General features: G+C 46.5%; 1 protein-coding gene across 3 annotated transcripts in view; it reads right to left on the reverse strand.

The window, feature by feature from the left end:
- GPC3 (glypican 3) overlaps window positions 1-24,071 on the reverse strand; it is a 245,626-nt gene that overhangs the window by 219,566 nt on the left and 1,989 nt on the right. The window contains exon 2 of one of the 3 annotated variants that reach the window (XM_079962802.1): window positions 7,800-7,961. The exons of 1 other annotated variant lie outside the window; for it this stretch is intronic. In XM_079962802.1, the coding sequence (XP_079818928.1) occupies window positions 7,800-7,961 (162 nt within the window). Of the gene's footprint in view, window positions 1-7,766; window positions 7,962-24,071 lie in introns of all 3 variants that reach the window. One more of the 3 variants, XM_079962801.1, reaches the window with a different exon arrangement.

The raw sequence follows: 24,071 nt of genomic DNA on the forward strand, positions 1-24,071 counted from the left end.
CCAGATTTCCAAAGAAATCTCTCTCAAGGAGAGACAAGAAGGCCTTTTCAAACGAGCAATGCAAAGAAATAGAGAAAAACAAAAGAATGGGGAAAACCAGAGATCTGTTCAAGAAAATTGGAGATATGAAAGGAACTTTTTGTACAAAGATTACCATAATAAAGGACAAAAGTAGAAAGGACTGAACAGAAGCAGAAGACATCAAGAAGAGGTGGCAAGAATACACAGAGGAATTATACCAGAAAGATATGGATGCCTCATACACCCCAGGTAGTGTAGTTGATGACCTTGAGCCAGACATCCTGGAGAGTGAAGTCAAATGGGCCTTAGAAAGCACTGCAAATAACAAGGCCGGTGGAAGTGATGGTATTCCAGCTGAACTATTTAAAATTTTAAAAGATGATGCTGTTAAGGTGCTACACTCAATATGCCAACAAGTTTGGAAAACTCAGCAGTGGCCAGAGAATTGGAGATCAGTCTACATCCCAATCCCAAATAAGGGCAGTACCAAAGAATGCTCCAACTACCACACAATTGCACTCATTTCACACGCTAGCAAGGTTATGCTTAAAATTCTACAAGACAGGCTTAAGCAGTATGTGGCCCGAGAACTCCCAGAAGTGCATGCTGGATTTCGAAGGGGCAGAGGAACCAGAGACCAAATTGCAAACATGCGCTGGATTAAGGAGAAAGCTAGAGAGTTCCAGAAAGACATCTACTTCTGCCTAATTGACTATGCAAAAGCCTTTGACTGTGTCAACCACAGCAAACTATGGCAAGTTCTTAAAGAAATGGGAGTGCCTGATCACCTCATCTGTCTCCTGAGAAATCTCTATGTGGGACAAGAAGCTACAGTTAGAACTGGATATGGAACAACTGATTGGTTCAAAATTGGGAAAGGAGTACGGCAAGGCTGCATATTGTCTCCCTGCTTATTTAACTTATATGCAGAATTCATCATGCGAAAGGCTGGGCTGGATGAATCCCAAGCTGGAATTAAAGTTGCCTAAAGAAATATCAACAACCTCAGATATGCAGATGACACACCCTTGATGACAGAAAGTGAGGAGGAATTAAAGAACCTTTTAATGAGGGTGAGAGAGGAGAGTGCAAAATATGGTCTGAAGCTCAACATCAAAAAAACGAAGATCATGGCCACTGGGCCCATCACCTCCTGGCAAATAGAAGGGGAAGAAATGGAGGCAGTGAGAGATTTTACTTTCTTGGGCTCCATGATCACTGCAGATGGTGACAACAGTCACGAAATTAAAAGATGCCTGCTTCTTGGGAGAAAAGCAATGACAAAACCTAGACAGCATCTTAAAAAGCAGAGACATCACCTTGCCAACAAAGGTCCCTATAGTTAAAGCTATGGTTTTCCCTGTAGTGATGTATGGAAGTGAGAGCTGGACCATAAAGAAGGCTGATTGCTCAAGAATGGATGCTTTTGCATTATGGTGCTGGAGGAGACTTGAGAGTCCCATGGACTGCAAGAAGATAAACCTATCCATTCTTAAGGAAATCAGCCTTGAGTGCTCACTGGAAGGAAAGATCCTGAAGCTGAAGCTCCAATACTTTGGCCCCCTCATGAGAAGAGAAGACTCCCTGGAAAAGACCCTGATGTTGGGAAAGATGGAGGGCAGAAGGAGAAGGGGACGACAGAGGACGAGATGGTGGGACAGTGTTCTCAAAGCTACCAGCATGAGTTTGATCAAACTGCGGGAGGCAGTGGAAGACAGGAGTGCCTGGCGTGCTCTGGTCCATGGGGTCACAAAGAGTCGGGCACAACTAAACAAAAACAAGGTGCTACTGGAAGGAATTTTTTAATTTTGTTTCAGACTTTTCATGTCACCCTTTTTAGACATGCATCATTTCTTGGCACAGTTATTTGGTTTTACTAGCAAACTGGAAGTTAAACTAAACTTTTCCAGCCCCAGCAGGAGCATGGGGAGCTTTCACACAACACACCTACATACTGCAGCCGACACACTCATGTGTCATGACACACAGTTTGGAAAGCTCTGCCCTATGCTGTTTAACATTTACATGAAGCTTCTGAGTGGGGTTATCCAGAGGTTTAGGGTACATTGTCAGCAATATGCTGATGACACACAGCTCCTTTACCTCTGCAGGTGAGACAGTGGAAGTGCTGGACCAGTGTCTTACCTTGGGAATGGGCTGGATGGGAGCCAACAGACTGAAGCTCAATCCAGATAAGAGGAGGCACTGTTAGTGGGTGATTCCTAGACCAGATGGGTGGGAGGTGGCTTGCTCTTGATTGGGTTAGCCCCCAGCCCGCCCAGCGGTCTCAACCCTGCCAGGACTGGGAGCCCCCAACTGACGGCCCAGTGGATCTCTGAGGCCTGGGGAGCTGAACAGCTGAGAACCATTTCCCCACCATCACTGCTGCCACCACCAAGGGAGAAAGGCAGGAGGAATCGCACAGCCTATCCCAGGCCCAACCCCGAGGCAACCTCCTGGTGGCCAGCGTGAAAGGGCAGGCCAGGGCCCAGGTGGGAATCATGCAAACGGAACACAGGACCTCCCCTGCTGGAAATTTTTATTTTATTTTATTTATTATTTCATTTATTTTTTCTTTGAAGTAGTGTAATGGCATCCACGCAGGAGGCCTGAACCACTGGGACTGCCGCCTTAGCCCTCACGCAGGGGCCCGACATCCAGGCCCTGTGGGCCCCACAGTGAAATTAAAAGTGCCTGTGAGTCAAAAATACCACCAATACATTTTTAATTATATACACAACCTCCTTTTTCCATGAATACCATTAGTTTTGATTTTTTATTCATTTTCACGCATTTTCTATTACTCACTTATTTTTTACTATTATTTTCTCATATTAAAAATCCTGCTTTCTCACTATGTCTATCATTACATCTTATTTCTACCTTTTATTTTTTTTATTACAACACCTCAACATGTTTTTTTTAAAAAAATAAACTTTTTTAAGTCCTGGCATTTTCATTCCCCCTCCCCCCCCCTTTTTAAAGTAGTACTACACTTTTCTTCTTTTCTTTATCCCCTTCTGAATAAACAAACAAATAAAAACATCACATATATATACACACATATATATACATACATACATATACCCCTCCATCTATTTTCAATAGTAATATATTGATATATTCACATCAATCCTGGCTAACCACCTAAAAATCTTCCTATACAAACTAATCACCCCAGATCAGGCAGACTTTGTCCCTGGTTGCAATATAGCAGATCCTATTAGGAAACTACTAAATCTGATAGAACACAGCAAAACAACCAAACTCCCACTGACAATTATGTTCCTAGACACCTTCTTTTAAGCTTTTGATTGCTTAGAATGGAAATATCTAGTAGCAGTATTAACTAACATGAGATTTGGCCCCACTTCCTAAAAACCCTCAAAGAAATTTACTCCCAACCTCAGCAAAATTAACCATATGGACTCCAATACCATAGCATCCAAAGAGGCACAAAACAAGGATGCCCACTGTCTCCCTTCCTATTCATCTTGGTCCTGGAACCTCTTGCAATCCGACTCCGAGCAGCCCCAGGTATCAAGGGTGTGGAAATAAAAGGTTAAATTCCTGCATTGCAGGGGCTTGGACTAGATGATCCTCCTGGTCCCTTCCAACTCAACAATTTGTTTGTTTGTTTGTTTGTTAAAAGAAGCTCTGAGCTATCAGATTATTTCCTCCCAGCGGTCCTGGTCAGGATATTTCTTAGCGAAACTGCATACTTCCCCCACTTGCATTTGCAACTGAAGTCTAGCATAGACAGAGAATCAGAAACTAGCAACCCTTGACCAGTGCAGGGGACCTGGCAGTGACACTATTCATCACTCTCTAAGCACAGTAACAAAAAGTACTGTGAGACATGAGAGAGGAGGGCCGCCTTAACGACTGCTTGCAATTTTCTTCCCTGAGAATCAAGACTGGCTTCCCTCTTTATTGTCCTCCTGTCAGCAGGTAAAGACTGTTTTTTATTCTGGAAGGCTTCACAGAACTAGCTGTTTCTAAGGGAAAGACTTTTCATAGTGCTGTGCGGTTTCTTACTAGATTTGTCCTTATGTTGTTTAGATTCTGTTATAAAACCCCCACAGAGATAGACTGCCAAGACCACAAATAAATGACCCAGAAGAGGGGAGTCACCACTATCTCACCCTGCTACACGCAGATGGAGAAAGAGCCACAACTTGCTATTTCCCCCTTCTGACAATCCCAGGCTTTTTCTCTGGGAGAATGATGTTGTAATACCTGCTTTAGCCCAAGTTTCCGCGACTGAAAACTTGTTAACACTTCAGGCAGGAAAACTTCCAAAGGCTGCTTACCTGAAGGACTCCTATCATGAAAGTCCTCCACTCTTGTCATGGCCTGGGGGTTCATGGTTTGGTTTGTCTACGTTTCAACCTTTCTGCAGCAGCCTTGCATGAATATCAGCACACACCTCAGTTTTCAAATAGATGTTTATAACTACCAATCTGTTGCTGTTTAAAACATAAATAATTCTTATTGAAATGTTTGTGGGTGGATGTAGATGCACAGCTCAAAGACATCTGCACAGCTGTGACAGGAGATTATGCAGGTAAGAACAGATCCTTGGTGGTGCTGTTAAGATCACTGTTCTTGAGTACAGAGTCCACAGCAGGGGTCAGCAACCTTTTTCAGCTGTGGGCGGGTGCACCATTCCTCAGACCTTGTGGGGGGCCGGACTATATTTTTTTAAAAAATAATGAACGAATTCCTATGCCCCACAAATAACCCAGAGATGCATTTTAAATAAAAGGACACATTCTACTCATGTAAAAACACACTGATTCCTGGACCATCCATGGGCTGGATTGAGAAGGCGATTGAGCCAGATCCAGCCCAGGGACCTTACGTTGCCTATCCCTGGTCCACAGGGCTGATGATCATTAACTATCCAGACTCCTCCGAGCTGGAAAGCCCACCACCTGTCCTCTTGACCCATGCCCGTCTTGGCTGATTAGAGTGTGTCCAAACGAGGTGCGGGCCCCCCTGGGGGATATCATCAATTTGTCCCTTGGCACCGGGACATTCCCAGGGGAACTGAAGGAGGCAGTGGTGCGCCCGCTCTTAAATAAAACATCATTAGATCCCTTAGATCTATCCAATTACTGCCCAGTTTTGAATCTTCCATTCCTGGGTAAGGTGATTGAGAGAGCGGTTGCTGAACAGCTTGGTGGGTTTCTGGATGAAACATCGGCCCTGGATCCATTCCAGTCCAGCTTCTGCGCTGGTCATGGGACCAAGATGGCTCTGGTCGCCCTAACTGATGATCTCCGCAGGCAGCTGGATCAAGGCGGGTCGGGGCTGCTGATTCTTCTAGACCTGTCAGCAGCCTTCGACATGGTCGATCACGAACTCCTGGACCACCGCCTTGCCTACGTGGGGATCCAGGGCACAGTCCTTCAATAGCTGCGCTCGTTTCTCTCTGGTCGGGGACAGAGGGTGGCGCTTGGGGGGGGGGAACTGTCATCGCGCCACTCCTTGGTGTGTGGAGTGCCTCAGGGTGCAATCCTCTCCCCGATGCTTTTCAACATCTTTATGCGCCCCCTCGCCCAGCTTGTCTGGAGTTTTGGGCTGGGCTGCCATCAGTATGCTGATGACACCCAACTCTATTTGTTGATGGACGGCCACCCGGACTCGGCCCCAGACACACTGATCAGATGTTTGGAAGCTGTGGCTGGATGGTTACATGGGAGCTGCTTGAAGTTAAATCCTTCGAAGACAGAGGTCCTGTGGCTGGGACGGGATGAGATGGGATTGGGGGGGGGGGACTCCCATCTCTTGCGGGGGTGCAATTAGTGCCAGCACCGTCCGTTAAGAGTTTGGATGTAATCTTCGACACCTCCCTTTCCATGGAGGCGCAGATTGCAGCTATAACAAAAGCAGCATTTTTCCAGCTCTGCCAAGCTAAGCAGTTGGCTCCTTATGTCTCTCGCCCTGACCTAGCCACTGTGATCCACGCGACGGTCACCTCCAGACTGGATTATTGTAACTCGCTCTACGTGGGGCTGCCCTTGAGACTGACCCAGAAACTCCAGCGGGTGCAGAATGCCGCGGCGAGACTCCTTACGGGGTCCTCGCCGTGGGATCACATTCACCCAGTGCTATACCAGCTGCACTGGCTCCCAGTGGGGTACAGGATCAGGTTTAAGGTGCTGGTTTTAACCTTTAAAGCCCTATACGGCCTAGGACCCTCGTACCTATGGGACCGCCTCTCCTGGTATGTCCCACAGAGAAAGTTCAAATAAAAACATCCTGAAGGTCCCAGGCCACAGAGAGGTTAGGCTGGCCTCAACTAGAGCCAGGGCTTTTTCGGCTGTGGCTCCAATCTGGTGGAACGCTCTGTCACAAGAGACTAGGGCCCTGCAGGACTTGACATCTTTCCGCAGGGCCTGCAAGACAGCTGTTCTGCCAGGCCTTTGGTCGGGGTTCAGTCTAACTCCCTTTCCCCTTTCATAAGAATTTGCATGAAAGTGGCCTCCCAATTTTTCTCACAGGCCCATGTAAGTTCAGCACAAACAGTTGGGCCTGGTGAGCATTTAAGGTCCCCAACCCTAATCTGTGGGTTGCCATCTGATTGGATTTTATTCTGATCTTGATCTGATTTGAGGATGTATTTTAATTGATTGTCTGATTTTATGTTAATGTTTTATACATTTAATGTCAGCCGCTCTGAGCCCGGCTTCGGCTGGGGAGGGCGGGATACAAATAAATTTATTTTTATTTTTATTTTTATTTTTATTTTTATTTTTATTTTTATTTTTATTTTTATTTTTATTTTTATTTTTATTTTTATTTTTTTTATTTTTATTTTCCATCCAGTGCAGTAGCCCAAACAGCCACACATGCTGATTTTGATTCAGATAAAATATTATTGATGTAAATCTCTCTCTTTCTCTCTCTCTCTCTCTATATATATACTGGTTTTTTTGTTGTTTTTTGCTCTATAAGACTCACTTTTTCCCTCTTAAAAAGTAAGGGGAAGTGTGTGCGTCTTATGGAGTGAATGCAGGCTGCACAGCTATCCCAGAAGCTTTCACTGCGCAGCGACACCTCTTGCTGTTCTGGCTTCTGAGATTCAGAATATTTTTATTCTTGCTTTCCTCCTCCAAAAACTAGGTGTGTCTTGTGGTCTGGTGCGTCTTATAGAGTGAAAAATATGGTGTGTGTGTATATATATATAAAACATTTTTTGGAAACAAAATAAAAAACCCCACATCCCACCCACTCTAAAAGGCCATAGATAGTTAAGATCAAGCCAAAGGCCAGGCTGATAAGGAATTATTCATTTTACTAAGTTCTAAACATACTTTTTAAAAAAGTGGTTGTTCGCTGCTTAGTAGTGTTTTCTCAACGTGTTGCCTAAGAAATTCTTACTGCAGTGAGATGATCTATTAATGGACTATGAATACTGTACGGACCAGCAGACCGCTGACTGCAACATGAGTATTATGTGAGGCAGGGGAAGTGCTGGTTTTTTGTACTACAGCAACAGATTGGATCTCCACCGGGAGATCCCAGAATGAACTGTGCCAACCTGAAGCTCAACTTCTGAGCAACTCACTGGGCACCTGCAGCAATCATAGTTGTAGCTTAGCCATGTTTCATAAACTCAGGAAGAAAGATGGGGGACTTACTCCCTGACCCTCTGAAGATTCCCAGCCTGGCATGCCTGGCTAACCCCAGCAAGTGGCCTTCCCACCTCAGGATTCCCCAGCAGAAGCTCCACTTACCTGGAAGACCCACCACGCAACGCTGCCACCTACCTTGGAATGTCGCCGCATTCTGGGTGATGAGGAACTTCAGCTCCATGCTGGCCGACTGCAAGAGCTGCTCCATGTTGGAACGCGCCATGGCTTGGTATTTCTCCTCCATTTTCCGGGAGCAGCATGTCAGGCCTCTAGGGATGCATACCTGCAAATCTGATCCTGCAGGCAGAACATCAGGGAGCATCCCATTAGCACACAGCAGGTCCTCAAACAGAGAGGCAGGAACCGGGATGTTCAGAGACTCTGGGTGCTTTGGTAAAGGAATACTGGAGAGCTCTGGTCTGTGATTGGAATATTTGTGCTGTTTCCTCTCTTTCCACCAATCAAGCTGCACATTGCATCTGGACCCCAGAGAGGAAGGGGGTGGAACAGGAACCCCTTCATAGCAGCCCTACTGTGAGGTTTTCTTTTTTCTAAAAACTCACAGATATAATTTTGATGCATTTGCATCAACCTGGAGCCCCTCCCCCTCCATCTATTTTGGACCACATCTGCATGGGTTGTGCTGGTTGGGGCTGGCAGGAGTTGTCGTCCAAAAGAGCTAGAGGGCACCATGTTGGCAAAGGCAAGGTCAGGTGTGATTTATTTATATCCCACCTTTCTCCCAATATGGGACTCCCGTCTGCCTACAAAGTATCTTCCCCAGTGATCTCCTGAGAAAATCTGGGCCAGATTGAGACCTGCTTAGCTTTGGAAAGGGAATGACCTCATGTACCCACAAGACCAGGCCATGGAACCATCCATTTTAGCAAAGAAAGGAAAGGATTATATTTGGATCAAGCTGATGGCCATGCTCTGCCTCCATGGTTGGTGGCAGTAGTGCTTATTGAGCAGCAGTTGCCGGAAGCTGCAAGAGGGGAGAGTCCTGCTCTTGCTCTCAGGTCCTGCTTGTGGGCCTTTGTGGCCACTGTGAGAAGAGGAGGCTGGGCTGGACAGAGCCCCTCTGGCGCTCTTGACCTGCCTTGAACAAGGAGCACAAGACCCTTGCCACTTGCCCTCCAGTAAGTCATCTCTAGTGCACAAATTAAATCTTCCTCTCTTGTTTTATCCATTTTTATAAGGGCATTAGACTCCTTGGCTAACTGCAAAGGAATGCCAGACAGGCACCGCCTGTTCTTCTCCTCAATAAAAAGCACATTAAAAACAAAAACACAAAGGGAAATATTAAACACCCCGGGTGGGAGGGGATGCTCCAGTTGCACAGGGCACCGTTGGCTGGCAAGCCCACTTTCTCTGCTATAGAAGGCAATCAGACACCGTTCTATCACCACAGGAAGCCTCAGTGAGGGCAGGAAGTCTTTCTGACAGCATGGTCCCTGTGCATCATGCTAAAAGATAGTAACACAGGAGGATGGAAGACATGCCCTCAAAGCATAGCAAGAAAGAGGCAAACTTATGGGCTTTGATGGCAAGTGATATTGCGGTACATTATGCCTGGTCATGGGGGCTCCATTTAGTCAAGGGAATTGGGAGGTGTGTGTCCGACTGTCCGCAGCCCCTCAGGCTTCATATATTTGGCTGGCCCCTGTCAGCAGCCAGGTGCTGGCCCCGGAGGAACGCTTCACCATCCATATGACTCTTCTAGCATGATTCCCCATTGCACTGAAAAAGCCAGATTGTTTTAAGGAACTTAAATGCAGGGGAAGCAGACCAGAACAGATGCAAAGCCAGGAAATTAGGTTTCAGAGCTAGAGGGAGGGAGGTGAAGAAGTACGGGAGTGAGCTGGACTGTGCCGTTACAGGGAAACAGAACGTGAAAATGACATTGTTGCTTCCTGAGCCCGGACTGTGGGAATCAGTGACTATTTATTTTATTGATTGATTGATTGCCTTGGTATCCCACCTTTTCCTCCAAGGAGCTCAAGGTGGCATGCATGTGTCTCTCTCCCTCCTCATTTAACCCTCCCACAACAACCCTGTGGGGTAGGCTAAGCTGAGACAGGCAGAGACTTGTCCCCAAGGTCACCCAAGCAGCTTCTGGGTTGAGTGGGAATTGAACCCTGAAGAAAGAATCATAGAATCATAGAGTTGGAAGAGACCACAAGGGCCATCGAGTCCAACCCCCTGCCAAGCAGGAAACACCATCAGAGCACTCCTGACATGTGGTTGTCAAGCCTCTGCTTAAAGACCTCCAAAGAAGGAGACTCCACCACACTCCTTGGCAGCAAATTCCACTGTCAAACAGCTCTTACTGTCAGGAAGTTCTTCCTAATGTTTAGGTGGAATCTTCTTTCTTGTAGTTTGGAACCATTGCTCCGTGTCCGCTTCTCTGGAGCAGCAGAAAACAACCTTTCTCCCTCCTCTATGTGACATCCTTTTATATATTTGAACATGGCCATCATATCACCCCTTAACCTCCTCTTCTCCAGGCTAAACATGCCCAGCTCCCTTAGCCGTTCCTCATAAGGCATCGTTTCCAGGCCTTTGACCATCTTGGTTGCCCTCTTCTGGACACCTTCCAGAAGAAAGGCCTGCTGGACTGGATCCAGGGACATTTGGCTAAACCGAAACGGCTGCATCTCACTGCAAAGTGTGGTATCTCCCTCACTCTTTCTGCCCTGTTCTTTTGTGCTGGCCTTCTCAATGTCTACAGAGTTGGAAAGGATTCTCTGAATCCCCTTGTCCAGCACCCTCCACAATGCAGGCTTTCGGAAGCTGCAGCATCCCCTCCAAGATACCTGGTGTGCTGTTGAGGGATGCAGGATTTGGTGGGACTTGGGGCTGGCCTAGCAGGACTCCTCTTCCAGCTACCCAGATAGAGGAAAACTGACATATCCCGTCTTCTAAACAGCTTCTTGCCTGATGCAAGTAAAAATTGCCTCCCAAATGAAGAGTTTGCAAAACTGGTAGATTCTCTCACTCGCCCATCTCTGTTTTCCAGACCACTTGATGTGCTGCAAATGGCAAACGGCCACCCACGAGGGCAAGCCAACCAGTAAACACATTTGGGAGCCAAACGTTTGTGCTAAATCACACTAAGCTCACTTCCATGCAAGGCTGCTGCAGAAATCTGCTCACCGACAAAGAGGGCAGTTAGACATACCTGGTCACCCCTGGGGAGGTGTTCAGGTGCAACTCTTGTTCTGCTGCATAGCTGCCAAGCACTAGCCTCAGGTGGAGAGATGAATAAGCCCCACAGAGCATCAAGTCTGCCGGAGCATGCAACACTCTCCTCCCAATCATTTTAATTCAAGTCTAAGAGCTCTCTGGAGAAAAATATATATATATCTATGGCAGCTAAGATAATTTATTTGCTTAATGGTCCTTAGCCTAAAGATTGCTTTATCTTCCGATCTGTTTTCAGGTGGTTGGTGGGGAGGGGAAGATGAAGGCATCTCAAAGCCACTGTATCTCACAATTGCTCTTCTCAGTCTCCCAAAACACCCCCTTATTTGCAACTATGCCATTGGCAACCCCCTCTGAGAAGGAAACCCACCCTCGGTTCTAGTAATACAACACTTGGGGAAAAGTGTGCCCATTTTGATCTCTTTCTGCTGCTCAGTTTTCACAACTGCAGCCCACAGACCAAACACCAACCAGCCTGCCCTTATTAATTGTTATGGAAATTACGGGGGGGGGGGGTCACATCTTTAAAGTTGTTAAATGTTACAAATATTATGCATAAATGTATCCTTTCGACTTGACAGCTCAGGGAAGTTACCTAGCTTTAACAATCATATAAAATCAACTTCTTTGCCAGTTTTCTCTATTTCAACACTATTTTGCCCTTGGGAAAAGGGCTCTTTCCCCTGCCACCTCCCCAAGCCTGGGGACATGTATACACACCTCCTACCCCAGGAGGTTCCCAGAGGTGACAATTGCTGAGCTGATTGTTGGCCAAGGAAAGCCTAACTCCATCACTGGACTTGCCAAGGGGTCCAGACATGCAAAGAAAGTTCTATTGTACTTTGGGTGGTGGGACTTCAGAGGTGTTTGCCTCTGCTAATCTTATACCTGGGTCTTGCCCTGACATGTCTGCTTATGCTAATCTTGTACCAAGGACTTGTCTGGACATGTTTGCCAAGGTTGTTGTTGCTGTTGTTTAGTCGTGTCTGACTCTTCGTGACCCCCTGGACCAGAGCACGCCAGGCACTCCTGTCTTCCACTGCCTCCCGCAGTTTGGTCAGACTCATGCTGGTCGCTTCAAGAACACTGTCCAACCATCTTGTCCTCTGTCGTCCCCTTCTCCTTCTGCCCTCCATCTTTCCCAACATCAGGGTCTTTTCCAGGGAGTCTTCTCTTCTCATGAGGTGGCCAAAGTATTGGAGCCTCAGCTTCATGATCTGTCCTTCCAGTGAGCACTCAGGGCTGATTTCCTTAAGAATGGATGTGTTTGATCTTCTTGCAGTCCATGGGACTCTCAAGAGTCTCCTCCAGCACCATAATGCAAAAGCATCAATTCTTCAACGATCAGCCTTCTTTATGGTCCAGCTCTCACTTCCATACATCACTACTGGGAAGACCATGGCTTTAACTATACGGACCTTTGTTGGCAAGGTGATGTCTCTGCTTTTTAAGACGCTCTCCAGGTTTGCCATCGCCTTTCTCCCAAGGAGCAGGCGTCTTTTAATTTCATGACTGCTGTCACCATCTAAAGTGATCATGGAGCCCAAGAAAGTAAAATCTCTCACTGCCTCCATTTCTTCCCCTTCTATTTGCCAGGAGGTGATGGGCCCAGTGGCCATGATCTTCGTTTTTTTGATGTTGAGCTTCAGACCATATTTTGCGCTCTCCTCTTTAACCCTCATTAAAAGGTTCTTTATTTTTTTAAAAAAATAATAATATTTATTAAGAGTTTAAAAGATTACAAAAAGAAAGAAAAAGCATTAAAAGGTTCTTTAATTCCTCCTCATTTTCTGCCATCAAGGGTGTGTCATCTGCATATCTGAGGTTATTGATATTCACAAATACAAGATGGGTGACACCTGGCTTGAGAGCAGTACATGTGAAAAGGATCTAGGAGTCTTGGTTGACCACAAACTTGACATGAGCCAACAGTGTGACGCGGCAGCTAAAAAAGCCAATGCAATTCTGGGCTGCATCAATAGGAGTATCGCATCTAGATCAAGGGAAGTAATAGTGCCACTGTATTCTGCTCTGGTCAGACCTCACCTGGAGTACTGTGTCCAGTTCTGGGCACCACAGTTCAAGAAGGACACTGACAAACTGGAACGTGTCCAGAGGAGGGCAACCAAAATGGTCAAAGGCCTGGAAACGATGCCTTATGAGGAACGGCTAAGGGAGCTGGGCATGTTTAGCCTGGAGAAGAGGAGGTTAAGGGGTGATATGATAGCCATGTTCAAATATATAAAAGGATGTCACATAGAGGAGGGAGAAAGGTTGTTTTCTGCTGCTCCAGTGAAGCGGACACGGAGCAATGGCTCCAAACTACAAGAAAGAAGATTCCACCTAAACATTAGGAAGAACTTCCTGACAGTAAGAGCTGTTTGACAGTGGAATTTGCTGCCAAGGAGTGTGGTGGAGTCTCCTTCTTTGGAGGTCTTTAAGCAGAGGCTTGACAACCATATGTCAGGAGTGCTCTGATGGTGTTTCCTGCTTGGCAGGGGGTTGGACTCGATGGCCCTTGTGGTCTCTTCCAACTCTATGATTCTATGATTCTAAGACAACCCTTTTGTCTGTTAAGACAGACAAAACAGCATTAAGACAACCCTTCAGTCTGGTCAATGGAGCAGCACATCCTGCCTGTTGGGCTCTTGATTCACATTTGCCCAGAATTTCTGGCTCCCATCTCTAGCAAGGGACCTTCAAAAGTCTAGATTCAGCCACTGCATAGCCCAACCTGTTCCAGAAAAGTGTGGTACAAAGTTGAACTTTGCATCTCAGCGAGAGTTCAAAAAAGCATCCAAGAAGAGTCTGTGGCAAGAGCACCCCCAGAAAATTGGAGTGGGAGAGAAAGGCAAAGGGGGGGAAGCATTGCATTGTGTGGAATTTGGCAGCTTCAAACCATTTCTTTACAAATCTCAAACAAGAACAGTTTCCCCCAAAAAGACCAGATGGAGCAGCAGCCTAGGAGGGATGTGTTTGGTGGCAGGCAGAGGTGTACCATGGGGATCACACTTTTTTATATATATAAAAAAGCACAAGATAATTATTAGGCAATTAGATTTTCCTGTGCCATATTTTATTTTACTGGAAAGCTCATATATCCGCAATGCAATAAATACATCGGGCGTCTGTTGCAGAAAGTTTTTCCATGCCCACAGTGGTGCAGAACAAGAAGGAGGTAATGGCTGGCGGGGAATGACAACATGCAGGTCAAGCTCTGGGCTATCTGTTTTTAAGAACCTAATTAAAAAGAGATAAATTGTATACCAACGAGGCTCAATAGGTTATAAAAACCAGAACACAAGGAGGATCTGGCTTAGGGCATCTGTTATGCCTTATCCTGTGTGACACCCTCCCGCCTCCAGGCCCAAATGTAGTGTGTCTTAGTCAAGCTGTGCCAGGTTGAGGTTGCAATGGCCAGGAAAAGGATGATGCCACGGGTACCCCAGCACAAGCAAAGGAAGTCTCTTGATCTTAAGCAAATCCACCATAGCACGAGGCAGGGCCCCTGTGTGGTTGAGAGGAGAGAGTGTTAGGGCTGTGACTCAACAGGCAGAGCACCTCTTTCACAGGCAGGTAGTCTCAGGATCACCACACACACACACACACACGCTCATAACTTCTAGCCAAAACTAAAGATGGAATAATTTAGAACAGGGCAGTCCAACTGCAGCCCTCAAGGCCTTTTTCTTTTCTATTTTGAGGCCCGTGACAACATTTGACACCCTCCCCACCCCACACCCCCACAGCAGTCCTCATGCTGCCTTGCCAGGCCAGTGAGGAATCCAGCATGGTGGATCACTCTGTACTTCATCTGCCTGCAGCTTTCCTCCAGGTGTTTCTCCAGGTGGCGAGGAGCCCACTCTCCCCAGATATCCCTCTGGTCACTAGTTTGGAACCTGCGGTGGGCTTCAGTCCCAACACATGTGGAAAAACAAATGGGGTAGGTGCCACATCCAACAGGAACTGGCTCAATGTTCACCCATATGACCCAGTGTGGTATAATGTTTAGAGCATCAGACTAGGGACCCAGGAGATCAGGTTCAAATCCCCACTCAGCCATGAAACTCCCTGGGTGGCCTTGGGCCAGTCCATGCCTCTTCGGTCTAACCTACCTCACAAGGTTGTTGTGGGGATTAATGAGGAAGTGGGAACTGTGCACTCTACCTTAAGCTCCTTGGAGAAAAAGACAGGATATAAATGCAACAAAACCAATGAATATGGAAGCACCACATGTACCCGGCACCTGGTTCTGCCACGTGGAGTTTTGGGGACTTGACACATGCCACAGCTGGGCTAGTGTAGCACAAGAGTCATGATTTGGGAAGCCCTGCACCCAGATGCTGCTTCTCCTAGAAACCTGCCAGATGACCTTCTGCAGGAACACCTCCTCTTAGCTTATCACAAGAACCTAAAAACACATGAAGCACTTTGCCCTGAAGATACAAGCCTTTGTTATCCAAGTGAATAAAAACATGGAGCAGGAGACAACTGGGGGCCTCTTACAGCACTGTCATAACGGTTTCTGAGACAATGTGTGTGGAGTACTTTGAACACTCAAGAACATCCCTGGCCAACCTGATGTTTTGGATTACCATTACCATCACAGCCAGCCAGCACAAGTCATCGGTCCATCTACCTCAATTTTAACTGCACTGACTGACAGCAGCAAACCAGGGGTTCAGAGAGCAGCTCTTCCAGAGACTGAACCTGGGAGCTTCTACATGCAGGGCAGATGTTCTATCCCTGAACAAAACAGTGAAAGATATTAATTTCTACAGTTCTCTGCCTCATGGGGAGGGGGTGGGATTAAGTTAACATTTGCTGATAAAATCATAAGATTCTCAAATAACACAAAGAGGGCCATGTAAACATCCAAGACAGATTCTGAACATTTCCAACCATAAAAAGAGCGCATTTCCAATCTGTAGGGATCTATAGCTCCCATATATTTTAATTATGCACATAAATAAGTAACACAGTTCCTAAAGCCATCAAGGGAAGAGGAACACAAGGGAAGAGAGCACTTCAGGAAGTTGTTAAAATTAATCCCTTGGCAGAGGAGGAACAAGCCCTAAATGGCCACAGTGTACAGCAATTGCTGCAAGCAGGTTGAGGCAGTTTAGAAGGAAGGGGGGGAGCCTGCTCCTTGCTTCTCTGCTATCAAGAGAATAACTTACGGGCCTGAAATAATTAAGAGTGGAAAACTCAATTATGTGGCAAACTAAAAGACTTAAAACTGCCGCACACTGCTAAATGGGGAAGGAGGAAAGAGACCAAAAGCATCATTAGCACCCACTTTCAAATCACATATATATCTATAATGCATACATGCCCAGGAGAAGCCAATCACCACGACAACTCCAGGTTCTGCAGATGCTTTTCACTTAACCCCCCTCTCCAAAAGTCTCATTTCTCTGTACCGAAATGTTACAGGTTAATCCTTCCTATTTTTCCAGGAGGGCATCCATATCTGCCACTTTTGCAGAAATGTGCTGGGGAAGCAGCGAGCAGACACAAATGCTGTGAGCCAGGGGAAAAGTCCAAGCAGCCAACATCATCTGCTAGGAGCAAGCTATGAACTGCAATTCTCCTCCCCTTCAGTTCAATTCAGCCTCCAAGGTCTCAGGGAAGAACTGAGCACCTTCAATTTGTTTTCTCCTGCTCTGGAAGGCAGAACTCGAACCCATGGCTTCCAGCTACAAGAAAGGAGATTCCAACTATGCATTCAGAAAAAAATTCTGACAGTAAGGGCTGTTTGGCAGTGGGACAGTCTCCCACGAGAGGTGGTGGGCTCTCCTTCCTTGGAGGTTTTTAAGCAGAGGTTGACTGGTCTTCTGTCAGGGATGTCCTGCCTTGCAGGGGGTTAGACTAGATTACTCTCAAGTGTACCTTCCAACTCTACAATTCTTTGATTCTATTATTCTAGTTTGGTGCTTCTAGAGACTTAAACGATAATAATCAACTCAAATAGAGGGAAGGGAGAGGGAGGGAGGGGGAGAGAGAAGTTTTGCCCCAAACTTTCCCTGCAAAAACCTGCTCTCTAAAGCTGAATTGGAGCAAACATCAATTGAGATTTTCTAGGATTGCAATTTGCTCCTATTGAGCTTTAAAGCTCTGGAACAACAACAACAGGACACTTTAAATTGTGCACGATGCCTGGAAAGTGCAGAGGAAAGGGAAGTGAGGATAAGTCCTTAGTTTGTTATGCAACTACTGACCTTGTTCAATTTCAGGTTTCTGTAGAGAAGCAGGAGATGCCTCTCTTAAACACAGAGGGGCCACAGTGCTCCTCCAAATGTGTAAGTGTAACACAGTATGCATAAAGCAATGGTAGACAAAGCCCAACACAGGTGTACAATCGAAGGCGTATCTATCTACAACTAGACAATGCACTGCAGTTATCACTTGCTTGTACCAAAGGTGGGGCAAATGCTTGGGTAGGTTAATCCCCTGCAGACTGACACCTGAAGCAGGGCTAAAGCAGCTCCTGCCCTGGGGAAAGCATTACACCTTGATTTTGGGCTCCATAGCTACACCCTGGAGGGCAGCAGGGAGCAAAGAGAATGAACAGGCCCTCATTTCAACATCATGAACAGGAAGACCAGACTCAAGGCATGTTTAATCTTTCTGGTACTTACTGAATGTCCAAGAGAGAATTCTATATTACTAACAAAATCCTGACAATGTTCTTCTCCACATAATGATAGAATCATAGAGCTGGAAGGGACCCCAATGGCCATCTAGTCCAACCCCCTGCAATGCAACCAAAAGCACACATTTTTTGTGCAAGACCTTTAGCGGTCACTAGCAGTTGAATGAAACAACCCCAGGTTGGGTGGCCAAATGGCCTGACCTGATTTAAAGCAATTTCCTCTGTTCCACTCCTGGCTTTTTTCAGTCTGTATGAGAGTCACTTGTTGTTGTTTTTTTTAAAAAAAAAAATCAGACTCCTTGCACCCCTTTCTTCCCAGCCAGAGTGGCCCTGCCCTCTGCCTGCACCTCAGAGCCAGGACATCATACAAGGCTTTGCAGCAGCAGCCTCTCCTCCTCCCCACCCACTCTGCAGGAGCCACCCCAAGCTGCCCAAGGGAGGAGACTGGTAGCAGCAGCCATGCAGAGGCCATAGAGGGGCAATGGGATGTTGCTGTGCAGCCACCACTGCTGCTGCCATGGCCGCCACTCAGGGCAAGCACCAGCTCATCCTCCTCCCCAAGTTCAGTGGCGGTGGCCAGGGGGGTGGGCATGGGCATAGCCAGGATTTTTGTTAGGAGCGGCAGGCCTTTTGTGGTGGGGGGAGAACCTCAGTTTGCTATGTATTTTTATTGATTTGAGTGGGGAGCAGCTGCCCCCCCCCCGGCTACACCCATGTACATCCCAGTATTGAATCAGAAGCCCGAATGGCTTTTGTAATTCCAGGACCGTCCCTGGAAAATAGATGCACAGATTCGGTGACCACAGAACTGCCACAGGTTGAGAAATCCCATGGTCACTCTGAGCCTGGCAGCTGTGTGAATAAGGTACAGACTGGCCCAGAGACAGGAGTGTTCTGCATTTCATTCTTGCTGTGGGGATGCTGGTGGGACCTCCGTTTGCTGAAGACCATAATAACATGTTGCCATAATGAACACAATGGCTGCCTCTTATCTGTCTCAGAATAGAAGATCTCTGCAGAGTAATTACACTTAGGTGATCGTTTACTTTCCAGAACTGACTACATAAAACTCAGGAATCAGGGAAGAGTCATTCTGGAATGGTCGTTGAGCTCTGGCTCCCAGTTTATTGCTCCCTCTCTTTCTCTCCCAGTCTTCTTTCATTTCTCATTTGAGAAAAATACGGTAGTCTGACTTCCGGGTTAGCACGATCGGATTAATGGCGGATTCCCTCCGAGCTCCGGAGGGAATCGGCTCTGCTGAGGACGGGTCTTACCGCGCTGGCGACGCGGGGACCCTTAGAAACCGCAGGCGCGGAAGCCTGCAGACTTAGTGACTCGGCGGGCACCTTTAAGCGCCTTCCCCGACCCACGAAGAGCCTTTTTAAAGGCTACGGAGAGGGTACGGGGAGTGGCGTGGTGCTGTGAGTAGACCGCTACTTCAGTGGAGCGTAGCCGCGAGCCATGGCCGGAGAGCGCTGACTTTTTCCCCAAAATTCGGACTGGAAAATAAACAACCCGTGAGTAGATTGGAATCTGGACTTTAAAATTTATACCTTTGAATTTGGTACAATCAGGGGATGTGCTAAAGGGAAGTCCGCACCCCCCCTACCTACAAACGATCTAAAGCAAGGATTGGAGAACTAAGGTGGAGAGTATTGTTTTTGGTGTCAGATAAAAGATACTTCAATGAATTTGACAGAAGAAGTCTTTGTGCTGGAGAGAAAGTGAGGAATTTTGGAAGCTTTTGTGTAAACCCCCCCCCCCAAACCCGGGAGTGTCCTGTGCGTAAGCTGGAGGAAAAAGAATAAGGAGTTTGACAGCTGTCAAAGGAGCTGTCAAACGGGCGGTTAAAGTTAAGAACTTTGTTACTTAAAAACTCTCTGAATTAAAAGTGTTGCATTTGAACTGAGGTGGTTGGAAACAACGTAGCTATAAACAATAAGTAACGGACTGTTGGAAAAGGACTATCAAGTAATTGGAATCCCCCTAGGGGGAACTAGAGACATTACAATGGCTGCAGAGGGAAAATTACTGGCAGAGATAGAAAAAATGTTTTTTCTCGTGGGAATCCTGCAAGAGCAGAGTACGGCTATGAACAAAGAACTTATGACCTTGAATTCTAAAACAAACAACTCTGCTGAATGCATAAAGGATTTGACTAATAAGAAATCTGCAGCTGAACCAGAAGAGACATTTTTGGAACAGGTGGAGAAGAAAGAAGGAGTGGAAAAGGAAAATACCACTCAGAAGCCTATATTGTCAGGAAATAAAGAAGAAGATCTTTGGATTACAAATCTGCGAAAGATGAGAAAGATGAAGGAGGAAGTCCCTGGAGTACCTGGAATTCTGGAATTTAAAAGAATAAAGAAATATGATTGGAACTTCCTCTTTGAGTATGGGAGATCAGCTGACCTTTTGCAGCAACTGCTTTTAAGTATTTTGGATGGAAGAAAACTTGGTGTGACTGCGACTGAACTCCTTCGAGACCTGAGGACCAACAAAAAGGGTTACCAACAAAATCGGCGGAGAGAGACTGACAGAGACTTGAAGGCCTTGGATGTGAGGAATCCGGGCTAGGAACTGTTTCTGTGGACATAAGGGATGGAAGCCGGGGTAGGGAGGGAGGGGAGAACAGAATTTTAAAATTTTATGATTTTTGTATTTGGCCATTATGACATATAATTAATTAAAATATAAAGGGAGAAATTCGTGGGAGGGAAATTAGGTCGACCTTAGAAAAAAGATTTAATGTTTATAAGAGAATTGGATAAGTTAAAAGTGGACAAGTAAAAAGAGTTAAGTTTTAAAAATAATAATAATATGTTAAAGATGAGAGATAAGAACTTGCTGAATTAATTATTGGAATTGGGATGTATGAAGAGGGGGTGGGGGGAAGTCAAGGAAAGAGGGTAAAGAAAGTAAGAGTATGAAATTATATATGTTTTGTTTTTGTTTTTGTTTTTGTTGTGTGTGTGTGTATAAAATGTGAAAACCTAATAAAAAATTTTATAAAAAAAAGAGAAAAATACGGTAGTCTGATCCAAGCCCCCTCTTCGTCTCCTTCCTCCAGTTGTATGTACGTACGTCTGCTATGAACTTCAAACAAGTTTGCTTGCAAGGCTTGGCAGAAAATGAGCATTTTCTAATTGCAATAACCTGGTGCAGATACAAAGCAGTGCTAAGGAAAAGGGGGCGAGTGGGTGGCTTGTGAATTGAGAGCCAGTGCAGTGTAATGGTTGCAAGAGTGTTGGACTGTGACCTGGGACACCAGGGTTCAAATCCCCACTCAGCCATAAAGCTCCCTGGATGACCTTGGAGTCAGTCATGATCTCTTAGACTAACCTACCTCACAAGGTTGTTGTGAGGATGGAATGGGGAAGAGGAGAACCATTTATGCCACCTTAAGAGGGGAGTTCCTGCCAACCTAGCAGTTCGAAAGCACGTCATGTGCAAGTAGATAAACAGGTACCGCTCTGGTGGGAAGGTAAACGGCGTTTCCGTGTGCTACTCTGGTTTGCCAGAAGCGGCTTAGTCATGCTGGCTCCCTCGGCCAGTAAAGCGAGATGAGCACCACAACCCCAGATTCGGCCACGACTGGACCTAACGGTCAGGGGCCCCTTTACCTTTAAGAGGGGAGTAATCCACACAGATACTGGCCACACAGATTACAGGAGTGTCACAAGGAGTAGAGTTTGTGCACAACAGACTTTGTGTAACAAAGCGTATAGTTAACCTGCGGCACTCCCTCCCACAAGCAGCAGTGGTGATCATCAACCTAGACTAGGTGGGCCTGATGCAGCAGACTGTTCTTAGGTTCTTAAAAAGGAAACCGTGGGTAGATGTGGGGCTTGAAGGAGGAATGGCAGCATTAACCTCCCCAGGTGAGCGTTGGGGAAGTGACAGAGAGGAAACCCAGGTGAAAGCTGAGATGCCACAAATGCCAAGTGTTAAGTTGTGGGTTGACATAGCAGACGACACAGCGATTTCTCCAAAGCAGCTCTTTATTTTGTAAGCTGGAATAAAACTGACTGCAAACAGCTCAGCCGGCCTGCTTTTATAGGCAGCCGGCTGTCAACATTGTAGCAACAACAACCCAGGGTTTCCCGCCTAAAATAACTGACGTGGACCTGTGTGAAAACTATCTACAGTATCCCCCTGCTGGCCCAGGGTGAGAACTTCAGTACATAACACCAAGTGTAGCCACCATCCAGCTCATGGAAGTCAACTGAGGATTGCCTTTTGGAACCCTGACTCGCCATCCCCACCTCCAGTTCTGCACATGACCATTTTATTCCTGGGTTCGGCATGGTGCTCTCTCCTGTTTACTTGTAAGCCATTAAAATTAGGTTAGCTTATTTGCATTCTTTCCTGAAATGTTGTACAGACTGATTTTTGAACTGTTATTGTTATTCCCTTGATATGCTGTGATCACAATTTTGTGGGAAAGTGGTATTCAGATAAATGGAAGATATTAATGCTGAGCTCCACATGATTAAGGGCATATTCATTTTGAGCTTCTGATTCCTTGAGCCCCTATTCTTACGGGTGCTGAACTGGAGTCTGGGTGATGTGAAGAGCTGGCCCATTCTGCAAGCCTTAATAAAACACCTTTTCTTTTTTAAGGCTCTTTTTAGAACTAATTACAGATCTGTTTTTAAGCCAGAATTTGAAATGTAAAAATGTTATGGAGTCAATGGCAATCGTGTGGTTTTCAGCTCTTTTTGATGCATCTAAGGATATTCAAATTGAACAAATGCTTGTTCCATTTCAAGTGACAGAAAAAGAGAATCTGGACCCATCCTCACTGCAAACCTAAAGCACATGGCTCCCCGCAAAAATCCTGGGAACTCTAGGTTACCCACACGGAGCTACAGTTCCTGGCACCATTCACAAACTACAGTTCCCAGTATTCTTTGAGGAAAGCGAAGACACTTTGAATGTGTGGAAGGGGGCATGAGCTCATTTCTGGTGTCCTTTTTTTCCTCCAGCATCTGCCCAAGCTGGTATTGAACTGATTGCACTGCTGCGCATCACCCAAATCTCTGTATGGTGCAAGATGCCAGTGGTTCCAGGCAATCAACCAGAGATTGTGTTTCCTTCAGACTGAAGTGCAGGAGTGACTGTGGTGTCTTTATGATACATAGCTTGTTCCCTTCTCTTTCAGAGCTAAGGTGCTTCACGTCCAGCATCCTGCTTGCATCAAAGACCAACCAGATTCCCACAGGATGTCCTCAAATGACCCTGAGGGGGTCAGTGCTTCAGCATATCCCTATCCTGCCTGCTTCACTCCTCCGCTGACCAAGAATAGCAAGTTGGGCTTCCCATGAAGTGTTCTTTGGCTAGCAGAGAGTGCAGCCTGGAGCCCCGCTTGGTGCAGACATCAGGCTCCCCAGGGTCTCCCCTCCAGGCTAGTACAGGGCTTGCCCAGAAGCCTCCCAACAGTTGGGTTTCTTCTAGAGCTCTCTGTTCCGGGGCAAGTTCCAGGCCCAATGTGGTGAAGTTTCTAGTGTGCTTTATTATCTGGGGAATGGCTGATAACAGTGCACTCTTATGTATACTATTTGAAGGTTGATGAAGACAAGCACACATTATTTCTCCAGACATTTTCACAACAACCCTGCAGGGTAGGCAGAAGTATAACCCCAGAGGGAAACTCAGAGCATATAAGTCAGCTCTGCAGAGAGATTCCAGCTGGGGGTCCCCCATCCATACTTCAGAGCCCCCCTGGAGCCAGATATTGGGAGCTGCCCCACTCTGCCCAGGAGCACATGCCAGCTGCCATTCTGGGCACCTTTGACATGGCAGAACATCCCCCTGAGCTCTGAGGACATGCTCCCAAGTAAACACACGCAGCACATGTGTAGCAGCTGCTCTCAGGAAAGTCCCTGCAGGATCAGGCCCTGTGTAGAACGAGGCTGCAGGCCAAGCAAGGCAAGGCAGGTGGAGAGGGAGAAGGAGACTCTTGAGCGCCCCCTTGTGACATGAGCGGGCAGTTCACACCTGAAGCGACCTAGAAGCCTTTCAGCCAAAGCACAGCCTCCGAGGAGGGAGGGGGGAGGACCATCTCGGCTGGCATCCTGTTCTCAAAGCCAGATGCCCTGAGTGAAATAGCCCCCTCCCTGCTACCAATCCCCAGCCACTGACATGCAGAAACAACACTGACTCCAACAGTGGAAGGGAACACTGACAATGCAGCTAGTAGCCATGGCTAGCTGAAGTTTACCCTGGAGCATCTCAACACACCTGCCCCTTCCCTGTTGAGGAAAAAATACTTCAGAAGCTGCAATCTTGCCAGAAAGGAAAGGGTGGACACACACACACACACACAATGGGTATAGCCAGAGGGCAGGTAGGGCAGCTGCTGCTCCCTAAATGAAGTAAATAAATAAAAACACTTGATTAAAAGTAGAAATTGTAGAAATATTTTGACAGCTTTTTCTGAGTACCTGTGGTCAAAATTAAGTATTTAAAACAACTGTTGAGACATTTCATTCTGAATCTGCCAGACAGAGGCAGACAGAGGACAATGACAGGTGGGAGTCCCCCCA

The sequence above is a fragment of the Podarcis cretensis genome (assembly GCF_951804945.1).
Source record: "Podarcis cretensis genome assembly, chromosome: Z".
NCBI classification, from domain to species: Eukaryota; Metazoa; Chordata; class Lepidosauria; order Squamata; family Lacertidae; genus Podarcis; species Podarcis cretensis.